The following is a 12,054-nucleotide window of genomic DNA, read 5'->3' as shown; positions in this document are numbered from 1 at the left end:
CTGTTGTATGCGTTCAGACCTGGGGAGTTTTGAGGTGGACTGCGTGCGCCTCACTGTGGTACACGGTCGAATATGCGCAGCTGTTACTCCCGAGGGCTCTCATGAACAAACAGGAGACTATTTCCTGTTAGCAACGGACGCTTGTGCCTTGTTTCCAAGACGCAAAAGGGACTGTCTGTAAGATAAACAGCTAATGTTAGAGCCAACTTTAACTACTACTATTATAAACAGTAGATTATTAAGATAGTTAAGAAGTTATAGATAAGTTGTGACAGTTTTGGATGTAAATTTGCCAAGCTAGTGCTTCCTAACTTTTTATTTATTTAACGAAAGCTGCTTTAGCTAGCTCCTACAGTAGCCACACTAGCTAGATACATCGAGAATGTCTAGCTATTCATTTCAACCTGCAAAGCTACGCTAGCTAACGCAAGAAGAGACGTTAGCATAACAAGAGTGTAGTTGGCTAGCTAGCTTTCAAGCTAACGTCAGCTAGTGTGTGATCATTTGGTATAATTTGTTTGTCCCCTTTGTTGTAGCTGTCACAACCTAAAAATGGGAGAACAGCTGAAATTTATCGTTGAGCACTTGAACAAAGAACCATTCAAGAAAAACTTTAATCTCATCACATTTGACTCAGTGGAGCCAATGCAACTGCTGCAGATCCTCAATGATGTTCTTGCAGAAATCGACCCAAAGGTGAGGGATCGATTTACATTAATCGTCTTCTGTTTTGGCATCTTTGATGCAGGAGTGGTTTCAGACCGGGCCTTTCTAGCTACAAACTATATTATAATTCCTCGAAGCATATCAAGCCAATCATGATACTGAGAGCTATGTGTCAAATAAATGTGGGGTGGTGTGTATAAGGCGCATAACATGGAGACGCTTGATCTGTTATCTTTTTTTTCAGCAAGGAATTGATATCCGTGAAGAGTCGAATGAACAGACAGCAAAGAGAATGTTTAATATACTGGGAATGCTTAAATACAAACCTCCTGGAAATGTGTCTGATCCGTGAGTACTTACCGACAAGTACACTCATTTACATCAATTAAGCTTCAATTCAATGTTAAACATCTTAATCCTTCGACTGTTTTGTCAATGTACTGTCAATTCATTGTCTTCTGTTCTGTCTTTTTTGATGCAGGAGTAGTTTCAGACAGGGCCTGGTCATCGGCAATAAACCGGTGATCCACCCTATCCTTCACTGGCTACTACAGAGGATCACAGAGCTGAAGAAGAGGGCTTACCTGGCTCGCTTCCTGGTTAAACTGGAGGTGCCAGCGGAGTTTCTGCAGGATGATGTCGTCACTGACACCTATAGTCAGGTTCGTTTAACTGGCATGTGAAGCTCATGTCTACACGATGACTTTAATCCTCAGTGTTAAAAAGACGGATCATGTTTTGGCACTTTCAGTATGAAGAACTTGTCGAAGCGTTCAAGACCTACCACAAGGAGAGCGAGCAGCTGAAGATCTCTGGATTCTCCACGGCAGAGATCAGAAGGGTAAGGGCAGATACAAATGCTTCGGGCAATATAGAATTAGGCGAAACGTGCTTGCCTGCTTGCAGCTTGTCTGCAGAGAGATCCCTGAACACTGTCGTGATCCTTCCCTCCCTGTAGGACATTGGTGCCATGGAGGAGGAGAAGGACCAGCTGATCAAGCGGGTGGAGAGGCTGAGGAAGAGGGTAGGACAGCCCGGTTGTATGTGTCTCCTCTGTCCTTAGTGCCCAGGACTCTCTGGGATTCACTGAGGAATGAAAACATGGCCTCTCATCCATGCTAACAGCTTCCCAGTGGGAACGAGACAGGCATCTGACAGGGTCAAGGGTTTCCTCTTTAGCCAGTCAGAGGTGTCATGGGGGTACTAAATTAGCAGGTCTTACTTTGAGACCCCAGTCACTGACTACTGTTGTTGTTGTTGACCCTGGGTGGTGAAACCTGACGTATCACGTTTCTTTCTGTGGACACTAGGTGGAGTCGGTGTCCAACCACCAGCGGATGTTGGAGCTGGCTAGACAACTTCGTGTGGAGAAGGAAAGAGAGGAGTCACTGGCTCAACAGAAACAGGAGCAGAAGAACCAGGTAATTCAGTGGTTTTGCTGTGGTCCTCGTTTGTCCATGATTCTAAGTAAGACCAATCAAAAGCCATGACACATTTATTTCAGAAAAGACGAACAGCTTCATTTGCTGTGTGTTTAACGAGAGATTAGTATGCAGTGAGTTACGAAGATTTTTGTTTTCTGAAAGAATATTATCTATAATACATAATATTATTATTTAACATTACAAGCGCACAGTGAAACACACAAACCTTTTCCATGTTCTATTGGATCTTGTCATGTGACCAGCTCTTCCAGGCTGAACAAAGACTGCAGAGGTCTCAGCTGCAGCTAAAAGACCTGCGACAGACAGCAGCAGATGCCAAGCCAGAAAGTGAGTACGGCAGCCATGTTTTCCCTCCCGCCACTGTCCCCCTCACAGCTGGGTGAGAAGGTCAAGGACACAACAGATCACACTGCCGGCCTGTTAATTGATTCACATCTATTAAGGCCATATAATTACCCTGGACTTTGAAGTGCTCTATTATAGCTTGCCATGTGTGGATCTCTTTTTGCTTTAATCTGACAGTGGCTTCTTCACAAACACACACGAGATTTACACATTTACAGTTTCTAAAATGATGTGTCAAAGTCAGGCGGTGATGTCATTTGTCACGACTTGGGGCGCAGGGTTATAGGGCGACTGCCGTCTGTAATAATATTAGAGACAAACTGTTGAAGGCCACGCCAGTTAGTTGTTCCTTCTGATTCTAATCTCCAACAATGACCTTGCATAAAACAAGATTGATCTGGATGTGATTTCAATAGCGAAAAAAAATGTGCAGGTGCGTCAGAGACACACCGATCGTGTTTCAAAGCTTTATTGGCTGATTTATCCGATCAAAGGGCGTACCGATAACTTCTGTCTTTGTCTCAGGTTTAATGAAGAGGCTTGAAGAGGAGATCAAGGTGAACGCCTACATGGTGTCTGACAAGCTCCCCAAGGAGCTGGAGACGAAGAGGCGCATGGTGCAGTACCTGCAGAAGGTGGTGTCTGAGCCGGCCATGGGCCAGGCGGAGCTACAGGAGCTGGAGCACAAGGTGAGACGCCTGGCCGGCCTCCCCAGCTGTGCGTCTGGGTCGGGTGTCGAGACACGCCCATCACGACTGGGCCACAGTGAACCTGGTTGTGGTTGTGTGGATGGGAAGATGCACTCTGACGACACATCACTAGAAACGTCCGGTTTGTCTGTTCCCTGCCTCCCCCAGATTCGAGAAACCAACGTCCAGATAAATCAGCTGATTGAGAAGAAAATGATGAGGAACGACCCCATGGATGACAAACTGTCACTCTTCAGACAACAGGTTACACTTTTATTCCTACTTGATATTCACCTTCTTTAAGGTTTTTTTTTTTGTCTTGTACAAAACAGACATTTTGTGTGTGGGTCTTTGAACCTAGAAGGCTGGATTGATGTGATCTGGAAGATGTCAGGGGGTCACTGTGAGACCTCATTGATGTCATCATAATGATATCAAAGGGGTTTATATTGTGTTATCTTTCTCTCTTTGACCATCATTTTTCTTTTGTCTCTAACGTAGCAAGATAAATTAGAGATTAAAGTCATCTGGATAGATCTAACATATAATCGTAATATTTCTAAGAATTATATCAGATCTAACACATAATCGTAATATTTCTAAGAATTCTATCAGATCTAACACATAATCGTAATATTTCTAAGAATTCTATCAGATCTAACACATAATTGTCATATTTCTAAGAATTCTATCAGCCTTCCTCGTATGTACTAGTGTTCTGATTGTACCTCTTGAACTATCTTTAACCTCTTTGTTAAGTAGCTGACTTAACTGTTAAGTGTTCACAAACAGACAAAGCACTACGCTACGATCCTACTGACGCAAATGGCATGTGTGCGTGTTCTCCTTGCGTGACCCGTGCAGGCCTCCATCATCGTGCGCAAGAAGGAGGCGAAGGCGGAGGAGCTGCAGGAGGCGCGGGAGGAGCAGCTGGGAGCAGAGAGGGAGCTCACCCAGAAGAACAGCCAGGCTCGAGACCTGGTCGGGGACCACGTGATCCGGGGAGATGAGGTACGGGAGCACAAGGGCCTGTCGGGTCTCTCAAAGCCTGAGCTCTCCAGTCAACACTGGAAACCTGTTTTGGGAGGGGGGTTACAAGATCCTGTGTACCTTGAACACATCACTTTTTAAACCTCCTTTTTCAGAACTTCTCGGCCTGTGTGGAATATGATGTGGTTATGTCTCCTCGACTGTAAACTGTTTGATAAAGCTGAGCCGTTGTAGATTTGTGGACCACAGTGAACACGAGAGGCTATTTTGGGTCTTATGTAAACATAGAGAGGCTCACTGGCTAATGCAACTTATCCCCTTTCCCCTCACTCTCCCACATTCCCATGCTAGGCTATAAATAGACCCCAACAGTAAACTCCCCAGAACCTTGACAAACTTTCTGTTGCGTTTCCTCTCCTTCCCAAGCTCTCGATTTAATGAATCTGCTAAATCAATTTGGCCAAACACATAAACCGATGGAGGCGTAAATCCTTCATCTAAATCAAATTTACTTGAGGATGCGCCCCACACCTTGGAAAGAAAATAAGTGGCTGATGTGCTCTGCAATGACATTACTGGGATCAAGATCACCCTGAACGACGTGCACCGAGAGGACTCTCAAATGTGAGTGCTTCTTTTGCACTAGTGAAAGTGCCACTCGCCATCACTCAGTGTGTCACCGTGTAGGTTGTTGGGCGGAACAAACCTATGGTTGTAAATAGATCTACATGAGCGAGGGGGGGGTGCTGAGGGGCGAGGCCTCGGGCAGCGTCCGTATGCTTTGTCACAGTGTGTCACAAAGTGAAGCCTTCATGCTGTGTCCTGGAAAGGTACAGGACAGGGGCAGTAACTTTCCTTGTTAGGGAGTTCCACATGCTCGTTCCCCTTTAGGTGTGTGTGTGTGTGTCTGTGTGTTCATATCACTGAAAAAGGGCTTTATAACCTTTATTCCAGAGACCTTTTTATCTTTTCGATACTGTATGCTGATGCTGTGAGACAAGTTGAGGGAGGAAAGAGGGGTCTGTGTGTGGGTTCGTGTCGTAAACGGAGAGGGGCGACTTGCACAGGGCTTATCAGTCTGGGCCTCATTTGGGGTCATTGGTCACGGTGGAAATGATCATCTTATCAGAGGTATTTTCCACTGTGCCAGTTAAGTGTCATCACATGTCACCCAACAACTGCTGGGGGAGCTCTCCGCAATGTCCCCGTTTGCTCATCTTCAGTTACACCAGGGTGATTACTGTTCCAAAACACTTTAAAATATATGTCAGGCTGGTTCAGTGTTCCGCCATTACTTTTCGAACGCTGCCTTCAGTCTCAGGCTCATATGCTGTTTGGTAAATCTGAGAAAGTTTACCCAAATGTACCCAGAGTGAACAGAGTTTACTTGGTGTTGCAACTCTGAATAGATCAGAAGCATCTACAGTCCGATACCCGTCTCCAGCACTGTGAGTTACTGTGTGTTGTTGTGTTGGATCAATTATCACCGGTTGTTTTGAGGACACAGTGTCAGTGACAAGGGAACGCTATGCAACATTATACTGCAATGCTAATTCCCCCTCAACCTTGTCTGCCCTTGATGTCCTAAAATGCTTAAACAACAAACCCTCCCACACAAGCCCCCCATGCTTTCAATGACGAGAAGCACATTTCTGGGGTTGTTCCTTATTACGTCTTCTGTACCTTGTGGGGGAGTGTCTCTGTGCGATGCATGGACTGGTTGCTGTGTCCAGTGGGGCAACAGTCAGTGTCTTTGGCAAGTTTTATGTGTGCATCTGGCTTTGTACCAGAGGATCATGTTACCACAGAGATGTCTAGGAAGGCACCTCGACCTCTGCTATGGGCCCTTCTATCTGACACAAGCTTTTACTCCTCATCTTCTCTCTCTCTCTATTCTCTCTCCCCCTCTCTCTTAGTTTAAGCGTTTCGTTGCTAAGCTGCGCAGCAAGGGTACGGTGTACAAGAAGAAGCGTCAGGAGATCGCGGAGATGAAGGCCGAGTTTGGAGTCCTGCAGCGGACCGAGGAGGTCCTGAGGCAGAAACACGAGGCGGGGCAGCAGCAACTGGTAACGCCACTCATCCATCCCTCCCCCCCCCCTTCCCTCCACCCTAGCTGTACACAATCACTTCCTGTTCACCTCGAACCCTTCCCAGTCTGCACCTTTTAACACCGCCCCCCACCATGTAGTTCTGTACATGTACCATTCTGTTGTGCTCTCGTTTGTGCACGGTTCGTTAACGGTGAGGTGGGTACAAGATTCCTGGAAATGACTTCACTCCTTCCAAACCCTCCCAGTTCCTGATAGCTCTGCTGACGCAGGGACGGCTGAGCCGCAGCTATTTATGATGGCTGCATTTGTTGTTCCCCCCCACCCCTCCCCTTCACCTCTGCTTCTAAGCTGGTGTTTTTGGATCACTAAATGCGTTCCCTCTCTGCCGACGGCTGAGCCTGTATCTCTCTGACACCTGCTTTCCCCCTCCTTCCCCTCCTTCCCCTCCTCCCCCTCCTTCCCCTCCTCCCCCTCCTTCCCCTCCCGGGTCCGTCCACATCGATGGCACTTCTCGCATAAAAAAAGTCAAATAATCCTTTTAGCCACGGCACATCACCAATGGCGGATTCAAATAGAAACCTCAGCAGCGGGCAATACATTGTGTCGTAAAGCTCCCAGAACACATTCAATATACCACTCAGACCCATGTAAATGACCATACATCCATTCACCCATGTGGGATTGAAAGCCAATTTAGGAGGTGAATCCTCACCGTGGAGCACAGCAGGGTTATGCTCCAGCTTTAGGATCTCTCTACTCAGGGGACAGAGTGGCCTCTAGTCCCTGGCGTCAAGCTGGGCCCTGCCTGTCTGTGTGGACACGACCCTCTGCTGTGTCCCTGACACTGCAGCTGTGGCAGCAGGGGTTGATTCAGGACGAAGCTCCTTGCGTCGCACGCTGTCACTGGTCCAGAGCCACAGACTCTGGACCGGTGTATTTTTATGTTTTAAATTACGGCAACTTATATTTGATTTTATTGTGTATTTTATTTAATTCTAATTCCACTTAGTACTGCTAGTTTATGTACCCTTAGTATAGATAGTCCACATATTTAAATTTTAGGTCCCTATATGTTTATTGTATGCACCTTCCTGCCAAAGCAAATTCCTTGTCTGTGCAAACTTTCATGGCAAATAAATCCCATTCTGATTCTGTAGCTTCCTCAGTTATGGTGGTTAGAGTAGTTTAAAGGAATGTTTTAACAAAAGGGAGGTAAGTAACTAACACTTTCACTCACTACAAACTTTGATATAAATCTTACCCTGGTAGGTTGAGTTGGTAGGGGTTGTGGTCATTATTAATGTAGCAAGGTAAAATAGACAATATTAAACTTTGGGGGTTTAATTTTATAAGCTCTTTGGGCCGCCTCCAATGTTTTTGTTCTCACTGGTGACTGCTAGTTGTTTGAAACCATATGGCCTGTCATGTCCCCTTGATTGTGTTTGTAGCAATCTGTGGAGGCTCAAAAGGGGATCTCAGGCTACAGCGACACCAAGGACGAGCTGGAGAGGGTATCAGCCATCAAGAGCGAGCTGGATGAGATGAAGGGCCGCACGCTGGATGACATGTCTGAAATGGTGACTAATTCTTGGCATCGGGGGGTCTATCGTCATTCAGCCTCAGTAACAGGACCTGCACTCGTCCCTCTATGATTATGCAGGGAATGATACGAAGAGCGCCTTGCCTAACATGATCCCTCTAACCATTCACTGTCTTGATAGCGGTTACATGCCACTCATGCTCAACTTGCTTTGTTTTTACTGGCAAGTCAGAGAAAGATGAATGATATAATTACAGAATTCCAACCCTACACTCAACCTGTTTTATAAATCCATCATCACTGGCCTAAATAGAGCTAATGGCAGCCAATTGGGCCCTGTTACAAGAGGTTTCAATGTTATCCGAAGGGGTGGTCGAGCGTCAGTGGTTTCTAACCCTTTCCTTGTTTCAGGTGAAGAAGCTCAACTCTGTGATCGTGGAGAAGAAGTCTGCCCTGGCGCCCGTCATCAAGGAGCTGCGGCCCCTCAGACAGGAGTGTCAGGTGAACCTCTCGCCCGTCTGAGCTTCTTGTCTTATCACACGCAGAGTGTGCTGTACTGCACGTCTGACAAAGGATGGGGAATTCCCTGATGCTGCACAACCAGCTGGCGCTGACTTCATTCGTGTGGTTTTTTTGTGATCATGACGACAAGCTATTAAACATCATTTACAGCTCATCAATATGTAAAATGGATGAGGGGGAAAGCCCCTCGCATCCCTCAGGTAAAGCAAGGGGATCAGATTTTCCAACATGTGCTCCCAGAGTTTTTATCGCACACGGCTACCACCTAGTAATGATGAGGCCCTACGTCAGGATCACAGAAATAGACTTGAGCTAAAGCTAGGCTTAAGTCAAACTGCGGAAATATGCACGCTTTGAAGGCTGTTGTTGCGACAGGGCGACAAGTGCGCAAGAGTGTGGGCTATGTACCACAAAGGAAAGTTCTCAGAGTGGTATAAAGACATCAGTCTATATTATACCACATGACTCTTTCCAAAACACGATTGTTTCCATCATGCTTCCATTACTTTTCCTGTCTGTATCATTGGCTGTGCCGGTCTCTGTATGACTGACATGATGGAGTGTTGCGATCCTAACAGGAGCTCACCCAGGAGTATGAGGAGAAGAAGGCGCAGTATGACAGCTGCTCTGCAGGCCTGGAGAGTAACCGCTCCAAACTGGAACAGGTACTCCTAACGCCTCACCCTCGACCAACCCCCTTACATCACTGCTTTCCCACCCTGGTTTCATTCGGCTCCCAAATCAAGTTTCAACATGTTACGGTGGCTCAAGTTCCCTCTGCACAATGCCATGAGGGAGTGTGCCACCCCATGTGCCATGTACAATGAATGGTGTGTCCCGTGTGTGTGTGTGTTCACCACCGCCGATGCAGGACGTGCGGGCACTGAGGGAGGAGAACGCGCAGGAGGAAAACCGATACCACTACGTCAACTGCATGAAAGAGGTAAGGAGCTCGGGTTGCAAGCAACCTGCGCTCTGACCGCACACAAGACTGTGAGTGCGAGCCCCTCCCCCTGACCCCCCCCCCCCCCCCCTCTCTCTCTCTCTCTCTCTCTCTCTCTCTCTCTCTCTCTCTCTCTCTCTCTGCACTCCCTGTCCTCCGCAGATCATTGAGATGCAGAGGCAGCGGGCCGTGGACGAGATGAAGGCCTATGTGTCTCCTGACCCCCAGGAGCGGAGGAAGGCCATCAGGTAAACATGTCGGGCTGAGGCTGCCTGCTGCGGGGGGGAAATTCTGCTAACACTGCTGTTAGCGCAGAGCTCCCCTGTCCCCCGTACCCCGCTGAGGGGCCGAATCACACTCACCTCAGAGGCTCTCTTTACTGCGCACGATGCCAAATCTCTCCTCATTTAGTTAAACTCCTATATATATCCGTGTTTTCCCTAATAAACACTTGAGATGAGTAATGATGCCGTTAGTGGCCAAAGTCACCTAATGAAGACAATGCCAAAAACCTAAAAGTCTGACTTTTCTTTATTTGAACAGGGAACAGTATATGAAGAACATCGGGGAGCAGGAGTCCCTGGGCAAGGTGAGTGTGGCTCAGCTCCAGTCGTGGCGCTGCACCGGCCTCTGAAATGGATACCGTGTAAACACAGGGGCCGTTCTTTGGGCTCCTTTGCTGCTGACGCTGTTGAGAGCAGGTGCTGGGTTTCACGCAGTCCTCTGACCGCCTCAGCCTTTTCGAGGATGACTCGACGCCATGTGGCGCTGCTTCTCTCGAAGCGTTTTCTCCGTGATTGCAAACGGCGGTCGTTAACACGATGGGGTTTCGACCTCTCAACAAATCTATACTCGGATGTGTTTAAAAACCTCTCTGTGTTTGATGAAAAAATGAAACGGCAAATGCCAACGTTTTAATGACCAAACCGGTGAAAAGTGTTTTAACCCGCGTCGAACCCCGTTCTTTCCTTGTGGACCACAGAAGCTACGCGAGAGTCAGAAGGCTGTGCGGGAGAGCCACGGCCCCAACATGAAGCAGGTGAAGATGTGGCGCGACCTGGAGCAGCTGGTGGACTGTAAGCGCCAGTGCTTCCTCAGGGCCCAGAGCCAGGCCTCCATAGGTCAGGTGATCCAGGAGGGGGGAGAGGATAGGCTGGTGCTGTGAGGGGACCGTTTCGGTTGTATCAACTCTTTTGGTGTTAGTAGTACCAAGACCCTGACCTAGAACAAGCCAAGGAGCTCTCAACCACTACATATGGTACTACAGACAATCCATGTCTAATGAAATGGAGATGGGTTAGATCATTACTCTACATATTTAAAAATACTTTTTACTATACTGTTTAAATACTGTTTCTTATTTAAATGATTTCATTAGTCCGTTAGCTTGTTGTAATTGACGTAAGCAGTGGGGATCTTGGTGAAAATGTTTTCGCTGCAGAATCTTACTGTAAGATTGGTCCAATTACAAAGAATCTTTATCTCTGACTGAATCATATGATTGAGTGGAGCTCCCTGGTTTGAAAGTGGAGATAACACGTGATTCTGAGAGTGCAAGTGGGTTAAGAAGATGACATTTCCTTTGCACCTTGGCTTCAAAAAAATTCACAGCCTCAATTTGAACACATCTTTAAGAATACAGCTGCTAACAATGTGTCTAAAGATAACAGAGTACAAAGTGTTGCACTTAGGAAGAGGCTGCACTGTGCTATATTGGGAATCAGCAGATATGACCTTGGCAGCAAAGCTGGCCAATTTTGGAATTCTACAGGACCTCTGTCAAATCAAAGCAGCCAGGGCAGTAAACTCTTTTTTTTGTCTGGCATAGTGTACCATTTATTAGTGAATTTCATTTTCTATATTTAAATGTTACGCTCCTACTTTTCAACAGAATGAGAAATGTTCTTTCTTTATTTGGACATAAGGATTTTGGAAAGTTGTATTGTATTTTTTCAATAAACAAAAGCTATATTAATACAAAAATTAAATTGACTCACAGGTTTATTAGTGCAGAAGAAAACTTCCATGCCATGCCTATTTTTATCTAGCAATTATAATTGTGTGCGTTGTTTCCACCTACGTATTAAACTAAACCGTACAATCTGTCTGAACTTGTATTTATTTGGTTGTGTAATATTTTATTATTTGATTTGCATACATTGGAAAGGTACATGCATTCCTTTCCATTCATTTTAGATGCCTTTGAACATTTTCACGATCATAACCATTATCCTCTTTACAACTCAGTGCCAGGTTCCCATTCCTCCGGTAAATCCTAGTGCTTCAGGAGAGGAGCACCTGACCAACATAAACCAGAAACTACTGTTGGACAATAAGTAAACTCAACTTTGAAAATACAGTTGATGAATCTCTTCACACATTTAATGGGGGCATTCCCTTCATACACCAATAGTCACTTCAGGATCCCCACTCCTATTAGTCCCTGTGTTTGAAATGTAACTCTATCAGCTGTTGACAGCCAGAGTTAGTGGTTCAGTGCCAGAGGGATCAAGTGTAGATTCTAGAAGGCAGCTTGATGTGGTACTGGGTTGGATAGGATTAGAACTGTGACACATGATAGGCATTGTTATATAGGGACCTCATTAAAATGTGTCAACAGCTAACACACGCCGGTACTTTAAATGCTGACATGGATGCCTCTTAATACAAACACAGTAGGATATTTTCTTAAACTTCGACCCCTTGCTTACACACGTCCTTACATGTCTATTGCACAATTCGAAACATAATTCGATGTTTTTCATTCAGTGACGGCATGAGTCATTGGACTCCGGGTGTACTGGCTGCGACGAGATTGAATCTACGTGTTTACGTAACAGACAGGTCTGCACTTTTATTTGGT

At 46.2% G+C, this 12,054-nt stretch overlaps 1 protein-coding gene across 2 annotated transcripts; it reads left to right on the top strand.

Moving 5' to 3' along the window:
- The first annotated feature begins 47 nt into the window (after nt 1-47).
- Nucleotides 48-11,296, top strand: ift81 (intraflagellar transport 81 homolog). 2 transcript variants are annotated; one of them, XM_062454705.1, is made up of 19 exons: nt 48-177; nt 537-696; nt 911-1,014; nt 1,148-1,328; nt 1,418-1,507; nt 1,625-1,690; nt 1,977-2,087; nt 2,354-2,438; nt 2,982-3,145; nt 3,314-3,409; nt 4,010-4,156; nt 6,052-6,201; nt 7,635-7,763; nt 8,138-8,227; nt 8,827-8,913; nt 9,120-9,191; nt 9,354-9,439; nt 9,735-9,780; nt 10,174-11,296. In XM_062454705.1, the coding sequence occupies exons 2-19, from the start codon at nt 553-555 to the stop codon at nt 10,354-10,356; spliced, it is 2,031 nt and encodes a 676-aa protein (XP_062310689.1). In that variant the 5' UTR covers nt 48-177; nt 537-552; the 3' UTR covers nt 10,357-11,296. The 2 variants fall into 2 exon arrangements, with proteins under 2 accessions (XP_062310689.1, XP_062310690.1); XM_062454706.1 differs by having other exon boundaries at nt 120-195.
- Nucleotides 11,297-12,054: the final 758 nt, after the last annotated feature.

This window comes from Osmerus eperlanus, chromosome 28, assembly GCF_963692335.1.
Source record: "Osmerus eperlanus chromosome 28, fOsmEpe2.1, whole genome shotgun sequence".
Lineage (NCBI taxonomy): Eukaryota > Metazoa > Chordata > Actinopteri > Osmeriformes > Osmeridae > Osmerus > Osmerus eperlanus.
The sequence above is the reverse complement of the archived record's forward strand: the minus strand, read 5'-3'. Positions and strand labels throughout refer to the sequence as shown.